Source organism: Myxine glutinosa, chromosome 14 (assembly GCF_964187855.1).
Source record: "Myxine glutinosa chromosome 14, kmMyxGlut1.1, whole genome shotgun sequence".
NCBI classification, from domain to species: Eukaryota; Metazoa; Chordata; class Myxini; order Myxiniformes; family Myxinidae; genus Myxine; species Myxine glutinosa.
Genome location: NC_136274.1, coordinates 82,836,598 through 82,857,149, shown reverse-complemented (window position 1 = coordinate 82,857,149; position 20,552 = coordinate 82,836,598). Strand labels below are relative to the sequence as shown.

The 20,552-nt window shown below is 44.7% G+C and overlaps 1 protein-coding gene across 1 annotated transcript in view; it reads right to left on the bottom strand.

Moving 5' to 3' along the window:
* The window catches only part of UST (uronyl 2-sulfotransferase), a 91,149-nt gene that overhangs the window by 13,710 nt on the left and 56,887 nt on the right, over positions 1-20,552 (bottom strand). Inside the window, exons 5-6 of the mRNA XM_068136263.2 lie at positions 8,265-8,344; positions 8,022-8,175 (exon numbers count right to left, since the gene is read on the bottom strand). Of these exons, the coding sequence (XP_067992364.2) occupies positions 8,022-8,175; positions 8,265-8,344 (234 nt within the window). The remainder of the gene's footprint in view (positions 1-8,021; positions 8,176-8,264; positions 8,345-20,552) is intronic.

Genomic DNA, 20,552 nt, shown 5'->3' with positions numbered 1-20,552 from the left:
GCAAAGTCCTTCCTCGGCACACCTGAGCTCCTCACCACATACAAAGCTTTCATCCACAGCTCAATGGATTACTGCTCTCCCTTCTGGGCTGGTGCTCCTGCCTCACACCTAGCCCGGCTTCACGCGGTTCAAACCAAAGCTTTCAGAATCATTGGAATCTCCTGCGATGAAGCTAACTCAGAGGGCCTTTCACTCACTCACCGCAGGCAGGTTGGTGGTCTTTCTGTCTTCTACCGACTCCTCTCCGGCCTTGCTCCCCCTGCTTTGTCGGTACTCTATCACCCAAATATTCCTGCAGGACGCACAAGGTCTGCCAGCAAACCCCTTCTGGTGAAACGGCCAAAATCAAGACTCTATGCTCACCTTCACTCTTTCATTCCCCTTTTCTCCCGCCTCTGGAACAAACTCCCTCACTCTCTTCAACCCACTCCTCCCTCCAGGTCTTTAAAACAGCTGTTCACCACCATCTCTTACCTTCCCCCATCCAAAACCTTGATTTTTTTCTACCCCTGCTAATTCACCCCAGATCCACTTTTTTGAAATACCGACCTCTTTCCTGGAAGTCCTAGAAGTGTCCATGTGTTTTATACCTCTCCCACCCCCTCTACCCATGCCTCCTCTCCCCAAGCCCTCTTACACGAGCCTCGATCTTGTATACAAAAAAAAAGGGAAAAAAAGAGAAGCATTCTTGTATCCTCAAGTTGACTTTTGTATGCCAAACATTGTACAAATGTTTCCTTTGTTTATGGTTGGAGCCAACTAAGGAGAAATGGCAGATTAAGACAAGTTTACATAAGAACTGTACATCCCACCCCCTCTTAAAAAAAATGGATAACCTAATCACTTTACATTTTTGCACTTTATCTTTCTGCCTGTACAAATACTGTGCTGTATCGAAAAGCTTTTTTAAATGGAGAAAAATAGACTGTACATGTCAGTGTGTGAAGAACACAAAATCTGAACAACTACCTTAACACTGCACTTTCAAGTTGTTTGCAAGAACAGGGTCTCCTCTGATGTTTTGGCAAAAGTGGCCTCATGGTGGACGATGATGGATACTTGCATGACATCGTTTTGCTCTCCCAAGGTCGCATATCCACAAATAGCTACCAGATCCATAACGCCAAACTTCTTCATTTCCTAAAATCTTGCGGGCCTCTGTCTTTTGTACAGGTCCACGTCTGGTCTGAAAATGTCCTCCCAGGATGTTCGACCACTATATTGCCTCCTGCCCTATCCAGGGTGAGTATATCGAGTTCGGGTGCACATACAGGTACTTTATATTACCGGGTGATCATAATACTGGCTGAAGCGTTGGAGCATCACTTTTGTTTTCGGATACATTCTGTAGTTGTGTTGTACGTGCATTGAGTTTTACCCCCATTTTATGTTCTACACTCAATTAAAGCAACAGGTAATGTCCAATTGATGTGTATGTATGTATAGTAAACGTGCGCAACACTAAGGGCTGCTGAGCATCAATGGAAACGTCGGATTAAATAGCGTAAACATGAGGCTATCTGTATGATCGCTTGGGGACCTGTGTTTATCCTGCCTCTTAGCGTCCAAACCCACCGAACCAGACAGTCTGACAAGACCGAGCTGGATAAAGGGGCTACTGTCTACACATTTAAGCATCAATGTGTGATTGTTCCAAGCATGTACATCAGTTAAACCAAAATGGATGACATATGATGCAAGATGGCAGGCACGCGTTTATTTATTACGTACGCAAAATGGTGCAACATTGGACCCCGATTCCATACCTAAACCCACTAAAATGTGCATTTAAGAGAGAGATTGCCCCGAAAAGGCCTTCTTATTGATGTTCCCTGAAGCCAGCCTGACCATAAATTGCGTGAAAGATGAGGATGTTTGAGTTGAATGTGTGAAAGGTACTGCAAGAAGAGTGCCAGGATGAATGAATGAATGAAAAATGCACAATGGGGAGTTCAAATTGAACATGACATTGACACAGCTTGGATCTCTTAGTTAATTACTTAATTATGCAGTCCTAAAGAGGAATTGGGAGCTAGGGAAAGGAGGGTGGGAGAAAATAGGAGTAAGGAGACTAAAGGGCCTATGTCGGAATGGATGAAGAAGTTCCCTCTCTTGTCCGTACATAAATACAATATCTAGATGGCTGCAAATAAATATGCTTTGGTATCTGTTCAGCTTCTCGCACGATATTACATGTATCTGAAGAGTTCAGATGCAAAAACATATATATCCATTTTTGCTGAAATGAGAAAATCAAGATTTTCTGCTGTGCATTCCAGGTGAAACCCATCAAAATGACATGGGCTGTATCTTAAAATACGTGGACGCGATCGGGTTTTGGGAGAAAATGATTTGCCTACTGAAACGGAGGTATTGAAACATATACTTCGGTAAACATAGTTCAGTTTCATCAAAAATGGCGTTTATCGGTTTTTGCGCCTGAACTCTTCATCTGTTTGTCTCTAATAATCCATTCCTACCTAACCGATCTTAATCATTCATACACACCAGCAAGTGCTCTTCGATCGTCATACCAAAGGCCTCTTCAGACTACCTGTGCTGGAACAAAATCGCATGGTAGACGATCATTTTCCATGATTACACCCAAATTGTGGAACTCGCTTTCAGAGACCGAGTCAATTAAAAGGATATGTTTTAAGTATTTCCACATACATATTAGATAGTTGAGTATTTAAGTTGTGATGCAATTAGTGGGATTGTTATTGACATGTATAAGGCCAAGTCAAATAAGTTATTAGTTTCTCGTCCGGGCTTTTCAAAAAAAGGAGGAGGGAGCCTTACAATTTGATATTTTCCAGATTTTTTTGATATTTTTCCAAGATGGCCAACACATGGTGAAATCTACCAGACTAAAGATTATCACTACCACAAACACACATCCTATATACCATTAAAATGACGTTGGTCATCTGCCCTATATGTAAACGTCTGCTGCAGCAGTGGCACTGTCTGCTGCACTGTGCGCTTGTAAGTACTGAACCGGTACTAGATATATGCGGACCTGCGCTACTGATCTGAGCTGTCTTGTAGTTGTTGTCGTTGGGCGATTTCTGGTCGAACTCCCCATTTGCAAATTCGTTGAAAATAACCCCCATAGTCTGGGTTCCATCGAACACCGTACGAGTGTACCATGGCTTCAAAAACTTTCTGCCAGCCACAAATGAAGACCATTTTAAGAACTTGGTCTCCTTACTATACTTCGTCGGTAGCTCAATTAAAGCTACCGAGAAATTCATTATTCAGATTGATAATGCGCACTATCATTACACCTAGCTCGGTAAAATTTTACCTCTTGACCCCAAAATAATTATATTTACATCATTCTACATACTTTTACCAAGTTTGACTAAGATCCTTTCAGCCGTTCTAAGTTATCATGGAAACAATAACGAAAACCTATCACGGACGGACGGACGGACGGACAACCCGAAATTATAATGCCTCCAACGACTTTGTCGGCGGAGGCATAAAAAAAAAATAAAGGAAGGTTTGTGTATAGCGATGTTCACTGTTTATAAACAAACCCACCATATCCGCGCATGCGCAGCAGCCTGGTTGGCAAAAGCGCAGTGTTTTCGTTTTGCACAATGGCGTCGCTCGACACACATGTGATCGTTTCGGAGTATTTTAATAGTCTTGACACTGTTGCAAAATCTCGGTACAAATCGAAGTTGAGTTATAGGAATGGTGAGGATATTCTTCCGGATCCATTTGCATTGAAAGGATGGCAAAACAATCCATCTTGCTGGCCAGATTTGAACTACGGCGACGTGTACACGTACTTGATTGACACACCGGGTATCTACACAAGGGAGTCACTGAAGGCATTCAGGTCACTAGAGGCATACAATTTTTTTTTAAGTGGTCATGTGAAGCCACTGTGGTATCATGCGATCGGGAATGATGTACCATTCTGCTTTATCAAAGGCAAAGTCATACCATCACAGCGTCTCAACAACAAACCTCATGAGGCCTGGGTGTGTGTGGGGAAGAAGGAAGAACTGCCACTGCCACTCTGCCACGAGAACTGCCACTTTAAAACTGCTGGCAGTGATGACCGCTTTACTCGCACCCACTTTTGATACAACCCCACTTTTGATACAACCCCACTTTTGATACAACCCCACTTTTGATACAACCCCACTTTTGATACAACCCCACTTTTGATACAACCCCACTTTCATTGGACATGCTTTGACACAACCCCCTTGGATACAACCCCGATACACACACACACACACACACACACACACACACTCACCAAACCCCCCCCCCCCCCCCACACACACACACGCACATCCCTCCCCCCCCCCCCACACCCACACACACATCCACACATGTCAATCCATGCACTGATTGCAGAAAAAGCCATTTTAAAAAGAAAATTAACCTGAAATTGAAGAGACAGAATTATTTATTTTATCTGAGAAGCCAAACGATTCTTCTTCTTCTTTAGTTTCTCACAACTTTGTGTGAAATGCGATCTAGTTTAAAAAAAGTCAGAATTTGACCAAATCTGTTTCATTCGTTTGTTAATATACCTCACCTATTGACAAATCTGCAATTGGAATTTCATTTGAGGTTGAAATGACCACGGGAGATCGTGTGATAGTGATCACGTCCTGGGGGAACAAAATGGTGCGTTTCTTCTTCTTTAGTTGCTCACAACTTTGTGTCGAATGCGATCAAGTTTTTAAAAAGGCAGAATTTGACCAAATCTGTTTCATTCGTTTGTTAATATACCTCATCTATTGACAAATCTGCAATTGGAATTTTATTTGAGGTTCAAATGACCGCGGGAGATCGTGTGATAGTGATCACGTCCTGGAAGGACAAAATAGTGCGTTTCTTCTTCTTTCAACAATAAAGACTTATAGCTTCGAGACCGTACATGGAGAGTGGCTCTGGAATTCTATAGAAACTTATTCCCGAGTTTTTTTCAAATCGATTTGTGCAATTAACAACACAGCAGCTCACAGGCATTGTCCTTGAAATGGCGTCACGTCAATGATCGTAAAACTTCACCACTTAGAGACAGCCAGCATGGTTGATGTTTTGCCAACCAAAACAAAGAGCACGGTCACGTGATCGGGTATGTGACGTCACGGTAAACATCGCTATTTGCACACGTGGCGAAGCTGCAAACGCCAACTTGCGACCACACGTGGCGAAGCTGCAAACACCAACTTGCGACCACACGTGGCGAAGCTGCAAACGCCAACTTGCGACCACACATGGCGAAGCTGCAAACGCCAACTTGCGACCACACATGGCGAAGCTGCAAACGCCAACTTGCGACCACACGTGGCGAAGCTGCAATCGCCAACTTGCGACCACACATGGCGAAGATGCAAACCCCAACTTGCGACCACACGTGGCGAAGCTGCAAACGTCAACTTGCGACCACACGTGGTGAAGCTGCAAACACCAACTTGCGACCACACGTGGCGAAGCTGCAAACGTCAACTTGCGGCCACACGTGGTGAAGCTGCAAATGCCAACTTGCGACCACACGTAGCGAAGCTGCAAACGCCAACTTGCGACCACACGTGGCGAAGCTGCAAACGTCAACTTGCGACCACACGTGGCGAAGCTGCAAACCTCAACTTGCGACCACACGTGGCGAAGCTGCGAATGCCAACTTGCGACCACACGTGGCAAAGCTGCAAACGCCAACTTGCGACCACACGTGGCAAAGCTGCGAATGCCAAGTTGCAACCACACGTGGCAAAGCTGCAAACGCCAACTTGCGACCACACGGGGCGAAGCTGCAAACGCCAACTTGCGACCACACATGGCAAAGCCGCAAACGCCAACTTGTGACCACACGTGGCAAAGCTGCAAACGTCAACTTGCGACCGCATGTAGCGATGCTGCAAACGCCAACTTGCGACCACACGTAGCGAAGCTGCAAACGCCAACTTGCGACCACACGTGGCGAAGCTGCAAACGTCAACTTGCGACCACACGTGGCGAAGCTGCAAACGCCAACTTGCGACCACACGTGGCGAAGCTGCGAATGCCAACTTGCGACCACACGTGACGAAGCTGCAAACGCCAATTTGCAACCACACATGGCAAAGCTGCAAACGCCAACTTGCGACCACACGTGGCGAAGCTGCAAACGCCAACTTGCGACCACACGTGGCGAAGTTGCAAACGCCAACTTGCGACCACACGTGGCGAAGCTGCGAATGCCAACTTGCGACCACACGTGGCGAAGCTGCGAATGCCAACTTGCGACCACACGTGGCGAAGCTGCAAACGCCAACTTGCGACCACACGTGGCGAAGCTGCGAATGCCAACTTCCGACCTTTCTCTCTCTTTCTCTCTCGCTCTCCTCCTCTTGCTGTCCTTCTCTTGCTCTCCTACTCTTGCTCTCTTGCTCTCCTCCTCTCTCTCTCCTCCCCTCTCTCTCCCTCTTCCTCTCCACCCACCCCTCCCCCTTTCTTTCCCTCCCCCTCTCTTAATAGTCCTGTCAGTGTCAGCGAAGCGAGTGTATGGCTAGGCCAGTATCTAACACTGCCTAATTCTATTTTTCCGATTAAGAACCGCTTTCGTTTCTTTTTTTTTTTAAAGCAATGATGCAATGATTTGTATTTTCGTCAACGAAGCGACGGGTCTTATATCCTAGTCTGTATTAAGAAGAAGAAGGGTTTAACAGTGAGGAAAACATTTGTTTTGACTATATGAGTACCAAGCCTGAAAATAAGCTGTTGCTCCCTGAGTTTGCTGGAATCATGAGTTTCCTGAAAGGCAGAAATCCCACAAACAGCCATGTGACCTCTGGAGAATCCAGGCTGGTTAAAATGTCGAGCAACTAGCTCGTTTCTTTTCTATTTTGCTTCCATTTCCAAATCCGTCCGCACCCAACTTCCCCATTCTTTATGCAAATCCTTGAGGCTCATCAAAATGTAATCCTTGACGGACACACTTCATCAGCAAATTGGCCTCATTGTTATCACAAGATGATAATATCATGATTTTTACATTTTCCTCCTGGGATGGGTAGACACACAAAACATCGGCGCCATTTTATTTTTCTGGCAGAAATGTTACCTGGTTTCTCCAATTCATTGACCTTTCTGTGCCGGCAACACAGCTTGCTGTTTTTACTGGAGCTACCATTCTTTTCTGCTCTTAGAAATGTAAGTTATAGACTGTGTCGGCTTTGTTCTTCAATACATTGGAATAAAATGTCTATTTTACTTATCAGACGGGAAAGAGCACTTGTGAAAGACAAACTATGAGCGGAGATGAAAGAGAAGAGACACAAAGCACAAAATACATCTCTTTAGTCACTTGTAACACACTGCGTGAAGAACTGAGATTGCAGACCTGAACTTAAACGTGTTTGGCCTTAATTACACCATCAGGAAGATATCGTGAAATAAGAAGAGAATGAAAGTAATCCGGTCTGTGGTCCCAACTTGAAGAACGATTGCTGTGGTCAGCTAGGCAGTTATCAAAATCGATAAATGGCGAGTGAGCTAAAGCAATCACATTAAAGTGAACCTGATACAGGTTTCACTTATAAATTGGCAATTACATCAGCTATCAACTGCCTCTTAACTCATCCAGACCAGCAATCAAAAACACTTATGTTCACAAGTATGGCAACCAGAAAAGCAAATTCAGAGAAGTTGAATGAGGGAAAAGGTTTTCAGAAAGGAATTGAGAGGGCATGAGGTTGTGAAGAGGTGAAGAAAAGGTTGCAGGAATGGAAGAAAAAGCTACTGGTGGAAAGTATTTTCAAAAGTTTTTTTTTAAAATTAAAAAAAAACAAAAAACAAAGAAACTTTGAAAACGTTTTTTTTTTTTTAACGTTTTTTTGGAGAAAGGAAATGCAGTTATGGTAAGAAATGCAGTTAGAAGGAAAGCAGGCATGAAAAAGATGCAATGAATGAGAGGACTTTGGCAAACATGATGTATTCAGGTAGTGATAAATACACAGGACAGGAAAGAAAAAGATGAGTGGAACAGGTAACAAAGTTATTACCAGGAGCCTTTCCTCCATCTTCATATTCGGAGTACGTACAATGTGGCTCTCCTCGTTCCGTCGGTCCCCAAAACGGCGGAAGAAGTAACTTGAGAGAAACCGGCTGATGGGATCGCGAATGACGTTTATGTACGTGGGCTGCTCCATTCCAAACCTGTGGATGGCATTGTGATACCGATACACAAGTTACTGTGGATCTTACTCTGTACTGTTGGATAAAAGGGTGAAAAATAATAGGCCTACCGATTGAAATCCAGAAAATGAACATGTCTGGTGTAAAGGAAAGGCTTTTTCAACGCACTGATGTTTTTCATCAACTCTGCCTATTTGGTTGGGGAGGTAGGGGGAGGCAAAAGGGATTTGGAAAGAGAAGTGTAACAGAAAATGATTAGAAATGTACACAGTATGTTTGAATTGGTATATTACCTGAGCTATAGAAGCTAGGCGGCTAACGCCCTTTATTAGGGTGAATCGTTCACATTTGTCTGTCCGTCACTAACGATGCGATGATGACCGTGGAGGCGTATGGGTCAGAAATTGTCTGTGCGACAATGGGAAGCGAGACCAGCATTGGATATTTCAACACGTCCACGCCTTGCACAGTATGAAAGAACAGCTGCTGTTCTGCCACCAGCAGTTACTCTCTCTGGGCTCCTGTTCTCCAGATCCAGTGGTACACTAAAGTGTAACCAGAGTTGCCCCACAGTAGCCATATTCGTGGCCTGGTTGCTGCCACCAGTTGAATTCAAGACCTTGTGATACTTGACTTCAAGAATATTATGATACTCGCATGAAATTTGGCAGGTATGCTCTTGTATAGATACCCTTTAAATCCAGTCGATTAGCCAACTCGAAAATTCAGCATGGCATCCATTAACAAAAAAAAAAGGCCAGCAAAATTGTTAGAATGTGCCATACTCTTTTTTATAGTGAATTTAGGATGTACGAGTATCAATATAAAATCACTGAACCACATATTGTTACGGCCTAGGAGTTCGGTTCTACTATGAGGGGGTTAGCCTCCATTCCCTCCTAAACTTACTGGACCTGAGGCTGCCGCACACGAATAAATTTGTACTTTGGCAGGTTGCAAACCAGCAACTAAAAATGCCAATTGGTCCGTCGCGCGATAGCAGGGTCCAATCGTCTGACACCGCGTACCTATACCACGTGACGGTCTCAATCGGGGAACGTTCCCTCCGCGGTGTACCACTCTCTTTTGTTTCTGGATGGAAATTTCGACGGCTGAGCAGCCATTGGTACCCGCCGGGCTAATGCTAATTTTGTTACGGCCAATTGTTACTCTGGGTGCGAGCAATGGTGATCCAATGGAAGAAAGGACATTCACGGAGAGAAGGAAAGGAAACGTTTAACGATTCGATTTATTTACAAATATGTACCGTGCAACTTATCGATAGGAAAGAAAAAGGGACTAGAGACAGATACGTAGCTTATTCTATGCCTTATGATGATTACTATGAATAAACACAACATGGGTGCCCAGGACACATTCATGGGGGAGGGGGAGGGGAAAACGAACGCTGGGATCCAGTTAGCAAAATGAACACGGTGTTACCAAATGCTTCTCCTAACGACAACCTTTGTCTTGACCTCACCAACGAGCACCAGGCTGGCAAATGGCAGTCCCCAACACGAGCAGGCAAAGGCTATTCCCAGCATGAACATGAGCAGGCAAAGGCAATCCCCAGCGCAACACGAGTAGGCAAAGGCAATCCCCAACACGAGCAGGCAAATGGCAGTCCCCAACACGAGTAGGCAAATGGCAGTCCCCAACACGAGCAGGCAAATGGAAATCCCCAACACGAGTAGGAAAATGGCAGTCCCCAACACGAGCAGGCAAAGGCGATTCCCAGCATGAACACGAGTAGGCAAAGGCAAGCCCCAGCGCAACACGAGCAGGTAAAGGCGATCCCCAGCACGGACACAAGCAGGCAAAGGCACATGCAGGGAGATTCCAAGTCATGCACACGTGCATCGAGAAGGAGAGTCTGATGAACACGTGCACCGAGAGCAATCAACACATGCCAAACTAAAAGTCCAATGCCTTTTTGTCATGTACACGTGCACTGAGAGGGAGTCCGGTAGCCAACAGGGAGCAGACACATGCAGAGGCTTGAGAGAGGGTCTGGCCAAGAGAGACATGCACACGTGCAGAGGGGGCAGAGAGAGACCGGCTAAGACGGAGAAATTGAGTGTGCAAGGCCTTTTTGTCATGCCCTGGTGAGGGTGGGGCTGCTGTTCGATTGGTGGAGTTTGTCACCCTGCTGTCACAAACCCTGTCGAAGAGGCTTTTACCTGGTGCATATCCCAATGGTCTTTGGCCTGTCTTCTGTCCTTCAAGACTTTGAATCAATATCTGAGGAAGCAATCTTTGTGCATATACCTGGCTTCCCCTTATGAGTGGAGGGTCTTTCCTCCCCAACGCATAAAGACATACTAACCCGAAATAATGGAAAGGGCTAAGATAATGTTCTGCTATGAAATAACTATCCTAAGTGACCTGTATGGTGGTTGTCATTACTTCTTAGCGGTTTCCCAAAACTGCAATATATTATCTATAAGAGGTGAATTTACCTTCAAGATATTTGGTTAACTTTGTCTGTCTGTCTGTCTGTCTGTCTGTTTATGGACGCCCATCTATTAATTGAGGAACTATTTCGTTTCAGTTCAATTTTACATTTTGAACACTATAGAACACGAATTGGAACATGAATCAGGACAAGAACCTGCCGTTTACATTACTGACGCTCTGAATTGGGAAATTGTACGGAATCTCATCCTGAGCACGCATGTGCCAAGAGCAAATCCTCTCTATCTCTTTGCTGATGACTCCACTCTCTGCCCCTACATGCCTCATTCCTCAGATCGGCAGTCTGCAGCCTCCTCACTCTCTGCAGACCTGGACAAAATCACAGCCTGGTCAAACAAGTGGAACATGTCTTTCAATCCTGACAAATCTCACACTCTTACGATGTCTCTCCGAAAAGACCGACTGGAAAACCCTCCCATCTACTTTCTCAACAATCCTCTCCAAGAAGTTCTGTCACTCAAGCTTTTGGGTCTCACTATCTGCCATGACCTTTACTGGGAAAACCACATTTCCAAGCTGGCTTCCAAAGCCAGTCGCCGACTGGGCATCCTCCGTCGTGCGAAGTCCTTTCTGGGCACACCTGAGCTCCTCACCACATACAAGGCTTTCATCCGCAGCACAATAGAATACTGCTCTCCCCTCTGGGCTGGTGCTCCTGCCTCACACTTAGCTCGGCTTCACGCTGTAGAAACCAAAGCTTTCAGAATCATTGGAATCTCCTGCGATGAAGCTAACTCCGAGGGCCTTTCACTCACTCACCGCAGGCAGGTTGGTGGTCTTTCTGTTTTCTACCGACTCCTCTCGGGCCTAGTTCCCCCAGCTCTGTCTGTGCTCTATCCCCCAAATATTCCTACGGTTGCACAAGATCTGCCTGCAACCCTCTTCTGGTGAAATTGCCAAAATCAAGACTCTCTGCTCACCTTCACTCCTTCATTCCTCTTTTCTCCCACCTCTGGAACAAACTGCTTCACTCTCTTAAATCCCACTCCTCCCTCCATGTCTTTAAAACAGCTGTTCACCACCTTCTCTTATCTTCCCCCATCGAAAACCTTGATCTTTTCTACCACCGTTAATTCACCTCAGATCCACTTTTTTGAAATTCCAACTTCTTTCCTGGAGGTCATAGCAGTGTCCATGTGTTTTATACCTCTCCCACCCCCCTCCCACACCCCCCTTCCCGTGCCTCCTCCCCCAAGCCCTCTCCTTCCCACAGTTCTCCCGATGTCCCTGCTCTCAAATGTTTGTCCTTTCCACATTTGTGTGCTTCCCTCTTTCTCCCCATTTTGTCTCTCGCTTCCTTTATTATATGCTTTATGTGTCCGTTTTTTTTTTGTGATTAATGTTAGCTCTTACACGAGCCTCGATCTTGTATACAAAAAAAAAGAAAAAAAAGAGGAGTAAGGTAAATGTTTGTCTGCCTGTCCAGCAGTCAAATAACATTTAAAATCATTCCAAGCAGGAAATGTATTGTTTTTAAGGATGCCATAAAAGACACAAACAACAAAAAAGAATGAATATTACGTATTAGACAAGATGGCGTAAAAGATGCTGCATCAATGACGTTAATCTACCAAAACAGGTTTTTTTTTACAGGTTTACAAAACTTTATTTTCTTTCAATTCAGCGGGGCGTTTTTACAGCTTGTTGAGAGCAACTTGGATGATTTTGCTTTTTCAAATATGAGGTGTCTACGGCTGACAGGATGACCTAGAGGTACGCACACCCTTCTCTGAGCTGTATATATATATATATAACCTGGGTTTGAATCTGGACCCAGCTACAAACTGCCGTCCTGGTGTTTCACAGGCAGCGTGATTCATCAACAACCCTAGGATGGACGTTCAACTTGGTGTCCCGTCTGCTGGCACAAGTTGGTGGACGTTAAATATCACACGGTTACTTGGGTATCCCACGGTCCTTCGCGAAGAGTGGGCGAGTGGAAGAAATTACAAATTCTTGCCACAACTAGTACTGCCAAGGCAATGGCAAACCACTGAATATAACCCTTGCCAAGAAACTGTAACACTGACACTCTGTAAAATCAGAATCAGAACTATTGCATCACAAATCTCAGCCTATCATAATCAGAGACCTATTATTTATTTATTTAACCGTCTTGATATTCCAGATACAGGTCACAGGATAATGGAGATTATTTGGTTTACCAAAGACAACAACCCCAAGGAAATAACTATCGGGGATGCCTCTTCGTGGTGGTTGTACCCCCAATGCAAGTCGGGGGGAAAATATACCCCATTCTTCCCCGGTGCCCAGATTCGTCAGGTCACGGTCAGAGTGCCCATCGGTCCCCATGGACCGGCCCTTTCCCTCTTGCTTCTCTTTCTCTTTATTTCTCTCCCTCTCTAACTCTGTCGTGGTGTTGGGCTAGTGGCTAGGGTGCCGGCTTAGGATAACCTAGGATCCTGGGTTTGAATCCCGGTCGATCGCTGAATTAACGCCATGGGGGTTGACTCAGCCTGTTCATCCTTCCGAGGTCGGCTAATTGAGTACCAGTTCACTGGTAATTCCCTGTTTGTCGTAAAAGGTGACAAAAAGGGTTGGCGGCAGGAAGGGCACCCGGTCGTAAAACATTGCTTCAAAAAGGGGGACAAAAAAAAACAAAAAAAAAAACAACAACAACCACGGTCCCCGAAAAAGGCCAACCCCCGCTTGTGGGGAAAAATGGCCTCTGAAGGTGTTTTTTTTTTTTTTTCTAACTCTGTCGTGGCCCTGACTTCGTGAAGTGGATCCTGGATGTGGGGCATCTCTGGGTCGCTCCTGCGAGATCGATCGCTTGTCTCTGTGCCGCAGACTTGTTCGAGAGAACTGTCCGGGGCTATACAACAACAACAACAACAACAACAACAACAACAACAATCCCAAAGAAGCATCTGTATTGTTTGTGGTTGCCAATGGTTTCCTCAGTAAAATATTCTGCACTTTTTGCTTGATGTCTTGAATTTCCTACCACTGACATTATCAGCACAACTCACTCCACTATCATCAGGTCTTCACTGCAAACTTACATATGGATCCTTATAACCTCAGAACGGTTTACGCGAGGGCGAATTGGAAGATAAATAATAATGGAGGAAGAAAAACGAGAAAGGACAAAAAAAAAACAAGAACGACGAAGGAGAAATAATTGAAGAGAGAACTGAATGATGACAAGGAAGAGAAGAAAGGGAACGAAGAAGAAGACTTTGTGCAGGGATATCAAGTGGAAAAATTTGTAGAGGATAAGCAAAGAAAAAGTGAATAAACACATGACGAAGTGAAAGAGGCTTTCTGCACTTTAGGCCCCATTTTGCTTGTGCTGTGCCTTGTCCGGCCCTCAGAATGTTTCCAGTCGGCCTCGGCCAAACACCGAGCCGTTGTTGCAACAATCAGGCCGTTTTGCCTTTTCCACACGGACCTGCCTACAGTATTTTGAAAAAATAACAATTTCTCACAAGGGCCCTGGCATGTGCTTGTCCAGATGTGGCTACTACTTTGGGGCAAGGGTCTGTCTCGTGCCTTTCGTTCCATTTTAACATTTTTTTCGTTTGCTTTATTCCTCCGGCTTGCTTTATGAGAGCATTTATCTTTCATCGTTCGTTTATTCCACTTTGTTTTGGTTTGTCTTTGCGCGACTTTTTCATTCAAGTCTTTCACTGTGATGATGTAGTAATAGTTCCTATGTTTGGTGATACAATATTAGCTTTTGTTTAAAACAATCTTCCCTAAAGGAGAATCCCCTAATGATCCAACTTCACAAAAAGCACAATGGGCTGCCTTCTCATTTACACTTTCCATAAAATATAAGAAAATATATTTCCATACAAATCCTGGTGTTATGCAGTACTCGTCACATCGGTGCAGAAGAGAATATTTTAAGGGGAATTTTTGAGGGATTCTACAACATCATTTATTACATAAAATGGATGTGCTCCCCAGGGCATTAAAACTCTGGGCCTCCGGGCCCCCAAGCTTGAGGTGTATGTCTCCGGGCCTGCCTGAACTTGAGGTGCCCATCTCCATCCTACAAACATGAGGTGCACGCCACCAGACCCCCAAACTGCAGGGCACACCTACGCTCCCCCAAACTAGAGGAGAGCACCTCCGGGTCCCCAAACTCGGGGTGCGCACCGCCGGGCCCCCAAACTCAGGTTGCGCACCGCCGGCCCCCAAACTCGGGGTGACAACTTCTGGGTCTCCAAACTCGGGGTGCTTGCCTCCGGGTCCCCAAACTCGGGGTGCGCACCTCCGGGTTCCCAAACTCAGGGTGCACACCTCCGGGTCCCCAAACTCGGGGTGCGCACTTCTGAGCTTCAAAATTCCAGGTACGTAGTTGGGGGCTGTGTAAGGATGCCCGCTTTGGAGACTTTTAAGGATGCCCCCACACGTTATGTAATGAGGCATCGTCCGGCTTCAAGAGGAGATGCCTTTGAAGAGAAAAATCTGCATGTTCATGACTAATGTGCAGTGTGAATAGAAACTGATGTGTCACAGTAAAAGGAAAAGTGAAGGAAAGAAAATACTTAATTCTGTTTCACTGGTACACTACTTTTATGGAGGTTAATCCTCAATCTTCTTCTTCCCTTCCTTCAGTTTGCCTGTTTTCCTTTTCATTCAAAAGTGAAAATGTTTTCTCGTTTCTAAACTGAACCTCATGGAAGTTCAAACGCATGAAAAAAAGAGTTACAAATCACTCAATCTGTTTTCAGAGAATGCTGTGCATGAGCCCAGTTTTTAAAAATTTAAATGAAAGGAAAAGGGTATTTTATTGACGTTATTCTATGAACACGCATGGCAGCATGGGTAAATTTGACCATCATGCCTTCATATCCTCTAGCATTCTCGCTATGTTCCTTTCCAACAATGTTTATCCATGACAAATGGCGGTCAACTTGAACATTGTCCATCAGTCCTTCGAGTGCTTTCCACGCAGCACGAAAACGTTAAAAGCCAGAATTCCCTGAAGATGAGGACAATCGATTTGTTCCACCTTACAAATGGAACATCAGGATAATGTATGATGGCAAAATGTATAAAATGCACAAAAATATATAAACAGACCCCGAACGCCATCCAACGTGCGGCTTACACCATCGTTATGCTGGACTCGTGCCTGGAAATTTCCGCTCATTTTGTCATGGCAAAGCGTGCCAATCGAAGAGGGAAGGCAGACGACTGCTAAGTGAGGGAATGATCCCGGAACAGTGTCGGGGATTAAAAAAAAAAGTGTTGGGATGCTGAGGTGTCACCGTGTGCGTTTTATTTTGGTGATATCAGCCTCAAAAAGATGTGCGGCGTAAACATGTGGCAACACGAGGCTGTGGATTCGAGATGGAGAAGCCAAATTTGGGGCCCATCGAGTATGGAATGTATTTTGATAATAAATCGACCTTATTTCAGCTGAATGTACCTTTGATGATAAATTGATCCTTCCTTCACCACAATCTTTCTGGCTTTGGCTACAAAGTGGAATGCACACTGAACCAATGCCAATTGCCATGCGTGAGTTGGGGAAGGGCGGAAATGGCCTCGATATCATAACCTCTGATCGAACCGACTGAGCCGAGAGTAAAACTTCAGACAGTTTTCGAGCAGAATGAAAGCAAATGGTGTGCCAATTTCAAAGTGTACTAAACAACATATTTAAATATTTCCTTGGGCTTGTTGAGTGCCTGATTGAATGACCATCCGAATCATCAGCTGCAGAGCACAGTCCATCATTAGGTTTTTTTAAGGCTCGTAGTGGAGCGTAGAGCGGCCATACACATCTCGCACATACAGACGGAAACACGACACACAGCACAAGACCGTTAGACGAGACAAACAGCCACTGAGCTTGGCGGAAATGGCGTCACCTCCCGGGGAACTCTGGGTGCTGGTGACGTTACACCAATGGCGCCGCCTTTCTCACCGCACTCAACGGGGCGTTTCCTAAGGAGGAATTTCTCCTCCCCATGGATGCCAACCGGTGGGGATTGTCTGTGCTCTCATCCTTTTAAATGTTCAGCGTCAAGTAAGAAAGCAGCACGTACCATTTTGAAGTCCTTTGTATGACTCGGCTGCGATTTGAAAGGCCGAACTCCCATACTTGGACCGGACGCTCTAATCATTACACAACCTAGTCTGGTTTAGACCTTTTTGGTCCAGAACCTTTCCATATGGTGGGTCCATCCAATCAGGGGGTGAGAGAGGGAGAGGAGATAGACAGATAGATGGGGCAAATTGATTCATCGAGGGAAGAAGTGAGGGAGGATACGTGGGGGTGTGATGTAAGAGAGGGAGAAAGGAGAGAATGTTTTGGCTTTGAGATAACCTCTCCTTAATGTTACGTGAAGTTTCCAAATTCCATCCAAATTTTGTCAAACACAGAGTGACTCACATCAGAGATAATGAGTTTCTGAAAAGTTGTTTTTGTCATTTGGACAAATTTAGCATTTCAAAAGTTAACTAACTTTCTTGGTTATTTTTCAATTGGGTTGTCAGAAATGATTGATTAGTGCATGGAAAAAGGTTTTGCAATCATTGGCGCTGTGGAGATCGGAGACCTGTTTAAAGTTGCTTTTTAGCGAGTCTTGAATTGGGAAATCTTACGTACCTGCTCAAAAGCTTGCAAGGTGTACACTGCTATTTCAAGTTTTAGGAGCACTTGTTGGGCAGTTTACTTTTTATACCAGCTCAACAAATTGCATAATTCTAATCCTCCTTTCTATGCCCTTTAATCCTCTCCTTTCTCTTTACCCATATCTCATGCTAACCTCCTTTCCTTTGTCTTCCCCCAACGGTAATACTTCCTGACATCCCAACCCTGATACTGCCTGCCATCCCCTTCTGCCTGCACTGCACGCACTTGCATCACATTGTACAAGCGGCAATCAAAAATATTTTTTCTCAATCAAAAAGGAATGGTCATGCGCCAGCAAAACTTGGCACAGATAGTCGGGCTTTCTGGAATCATTTTTCAAAATTGGAACCTCGATGAGATTGGGCATGGGAATTTTCAGTTTCTTCGGATGTCCGCATTTTTGGAATTTCTTAGTCATTTCTTAGATTCACATAAATCTGGTGTAAAATTTTTGGAGCAATTCTGTCTCAGGTCATATTAAATATCACATGGATGTAAATGATGCCAAACAGCCATGCCTAGGCTTGAGTTGTGACAACCAAAAGGTAGATGGTCTCTTCTTTGTTTGAACACTGATTGGCCAAATTATTTCCTTTCATCCAATCCGTGAGCTCCATAGTATTTGCTGTTGTCTGCCTTCTGCCACTATATTGATGGTGACACCTGATTTTTTTGACAACTTAAGGAAATGGATAATAGCATTAAAAATGAGTAGAACTGTAAATTGTCAGATTATAGAAATAGATGGAGTTTTGTAGAGAGGCCTATACTGAAGCTTTATGATGTTTGCAAAGCATGTTGTCTGTTTCATGAGATTTAACTTTTTAAGATTTGGTAAACCTAGCGACATGAGATGGAAAACTGTGTACAATATTCAGAATCACTTCAACACCATCCCATTAACGCATCCACCCATTATTGCATTCTCCCAATACTCCAATAACGTATCCTCCCATTATCGCATCCTCCCATTATCGCATTCTCCCATTATTGCATCCTCCCATTATCCCATCCTCCCATTATCGCATCCTCCCATTATCGCATTCTTCCATTATCGCATCCCCCCATTATTGCATCTTCCCATTATCGCATTCTTCCATTATCCCAGCCTCCCATTATCGCATCCTCCCATTATCGCATCCTCCCATTAGCACATCCTCCCATTATCGCATCCTCCCATTATCGGATTCTCCCATTATCGGATTCTCCTATTGTCGGATTCTCCCATTATCGCATCCTCTATTCTCACATCCTCCCATTATCGGATTCTCCCATTATCGTATTCTCCCATTATCAGATTCTCTCATTATCGGATTCTCCCATTATCGGATTCTCCCATTATCGGATTCTCCCATTATCGGATTCTCCCATTATCGGATTCTCCCATTATCGGATTCTCCCATTATCAGATTCTCGCATTATCGGATTCTCCCATTATCAGATTCTCCCATTATCGGATTCTCCCATTATCAGATTCTCTCATTGTCGGATTCTCCCATTGTCGGATTCTCCCATTATCGTATCCTCTACTCTCGCATCCTCCTATTATCGGATTCCCCCATTATCGGATTCTCCCATCATCGGATTCTCCCATTTCCGCATCCTCCCATTATCCGATGCTCCCATTATCGTATTCTCCCATTATCATATTCTCCCATTATTGGATTCTCCTATTGTCGGATTCTCCCATTATCGGATTCTCCCTTTGTCGGATTCTCCCATTATAGTATTCTCCCATTATCGGATTCTCCCATTATCAGATTCTCTCATTATCGGATTCTCCCATTGTCGGATTCTCCCATTATCGCATCCTCTACTCTCACATCCTCCCATTATCGGATTCTCCCATTATCGGATTCTCCCATTATCGTATTCTCCCATTATCGTATTCTCCCATTATCGTATTCTCCCATTATCGGATTCTCCCATTATCGGATTCTCCCATTATCGGATTCTCCTATTGTCGGATTCTCCCATTATCGTATTCTCCCATTATCGGATTCTCCCATTATCGTATTCTCCCATTATCGGATTCTCCTATTGTCGGATTCTCCCATTTCCGCATCCTCCCATTATTGGATTCTCCCATTATCGCATCCGCTACTCTCGCATCCTCCCATTATCGGCTTCTCCTTTTGTCGGATTCTCCCATTATTGGATTCTCCTATTGTCGGATTCTCCCATTATCGGATTCTCCCATTATCGGATTCTCCTATTGTCGGATTCTCCCATTATCGTATTCTCCCATTATTGGATTCTCCCATTATCGGATTCTCCCATTATCGTATTCTCCCATTATCGGATTCTCCTATTGTCGGATTCTCCCATTTCCGCATCCTCCCATTATCGGATTCTCCCATTATCGCATCCGCTACTCTCGCATCCTCCCATTATCGGATTCTCCTTTTGTCGGATTCTCCCATTGTCGGATTCCCTCATTGTCGGATTCTCCTATTGTCGGATTCTCTCATTGTCAGATTCCCTCATTGTCGGATTCTCCCATTGTCGGATTCTCCTCTTGTCAAATTCTCCCATTATCGGATTCTCCCATTATCGGATTCTCCCATTATCGGATTCTCCCATTATCGTATTCTCCCATTATCGTATTCTCCCATTATCGGATTCTCCTATTGTCGGATTCTCCCATTTCCGCATCCTCCCATTATCGGATTCTCCCATTATCGCATCCGCTACTCTCGCATCCTCCCATTATCGGATTCTCCTTTTGTCGGATTCTCCCATTGTCGCATTCCCTCATTGTCGGATTCTCCTATTGTCGGATTCTCTCATTGTCGGATTCCCTCATTGTCGGATTCTCCCATTGTCGGAATTCTCCTCTTGTCAAATTCTCCCATTATCGGATTCTCCCATTATCAGATTCTCCCATTATCAGATTCTCCCATTATCGCATCCTCTACTCTCGCATCCTGCCCATCAATATGTTTTCTTTTTTTATACATATATTTTGAAACTGATATTCTTTCATTCATTTCATATGCAGCCTGTGGTGACTGGTTGGATCACTGCTGGGAACATGGCTGTGCCACTGATGCAGTGCCCCCTTGTAGGTTAGCGCAGGAAGTTGGAATTTGTGCTTGGTGCCAGCAATACCTCGCCTGCTCTTCGCAAAGGACGTGATGGTATCTTCAATGTCCGCAACTAATGCCCAGTTTAACGTCCATCCGAGTGACGGCACACACATTGATGTCTCACCCTCCCTGCGATACACCAGGATGAAAGTTTATAGCTGAGCCAACATTCAAACCCAGGCGATATGGCTCAGAGGCAGGTGTGCTTAAAT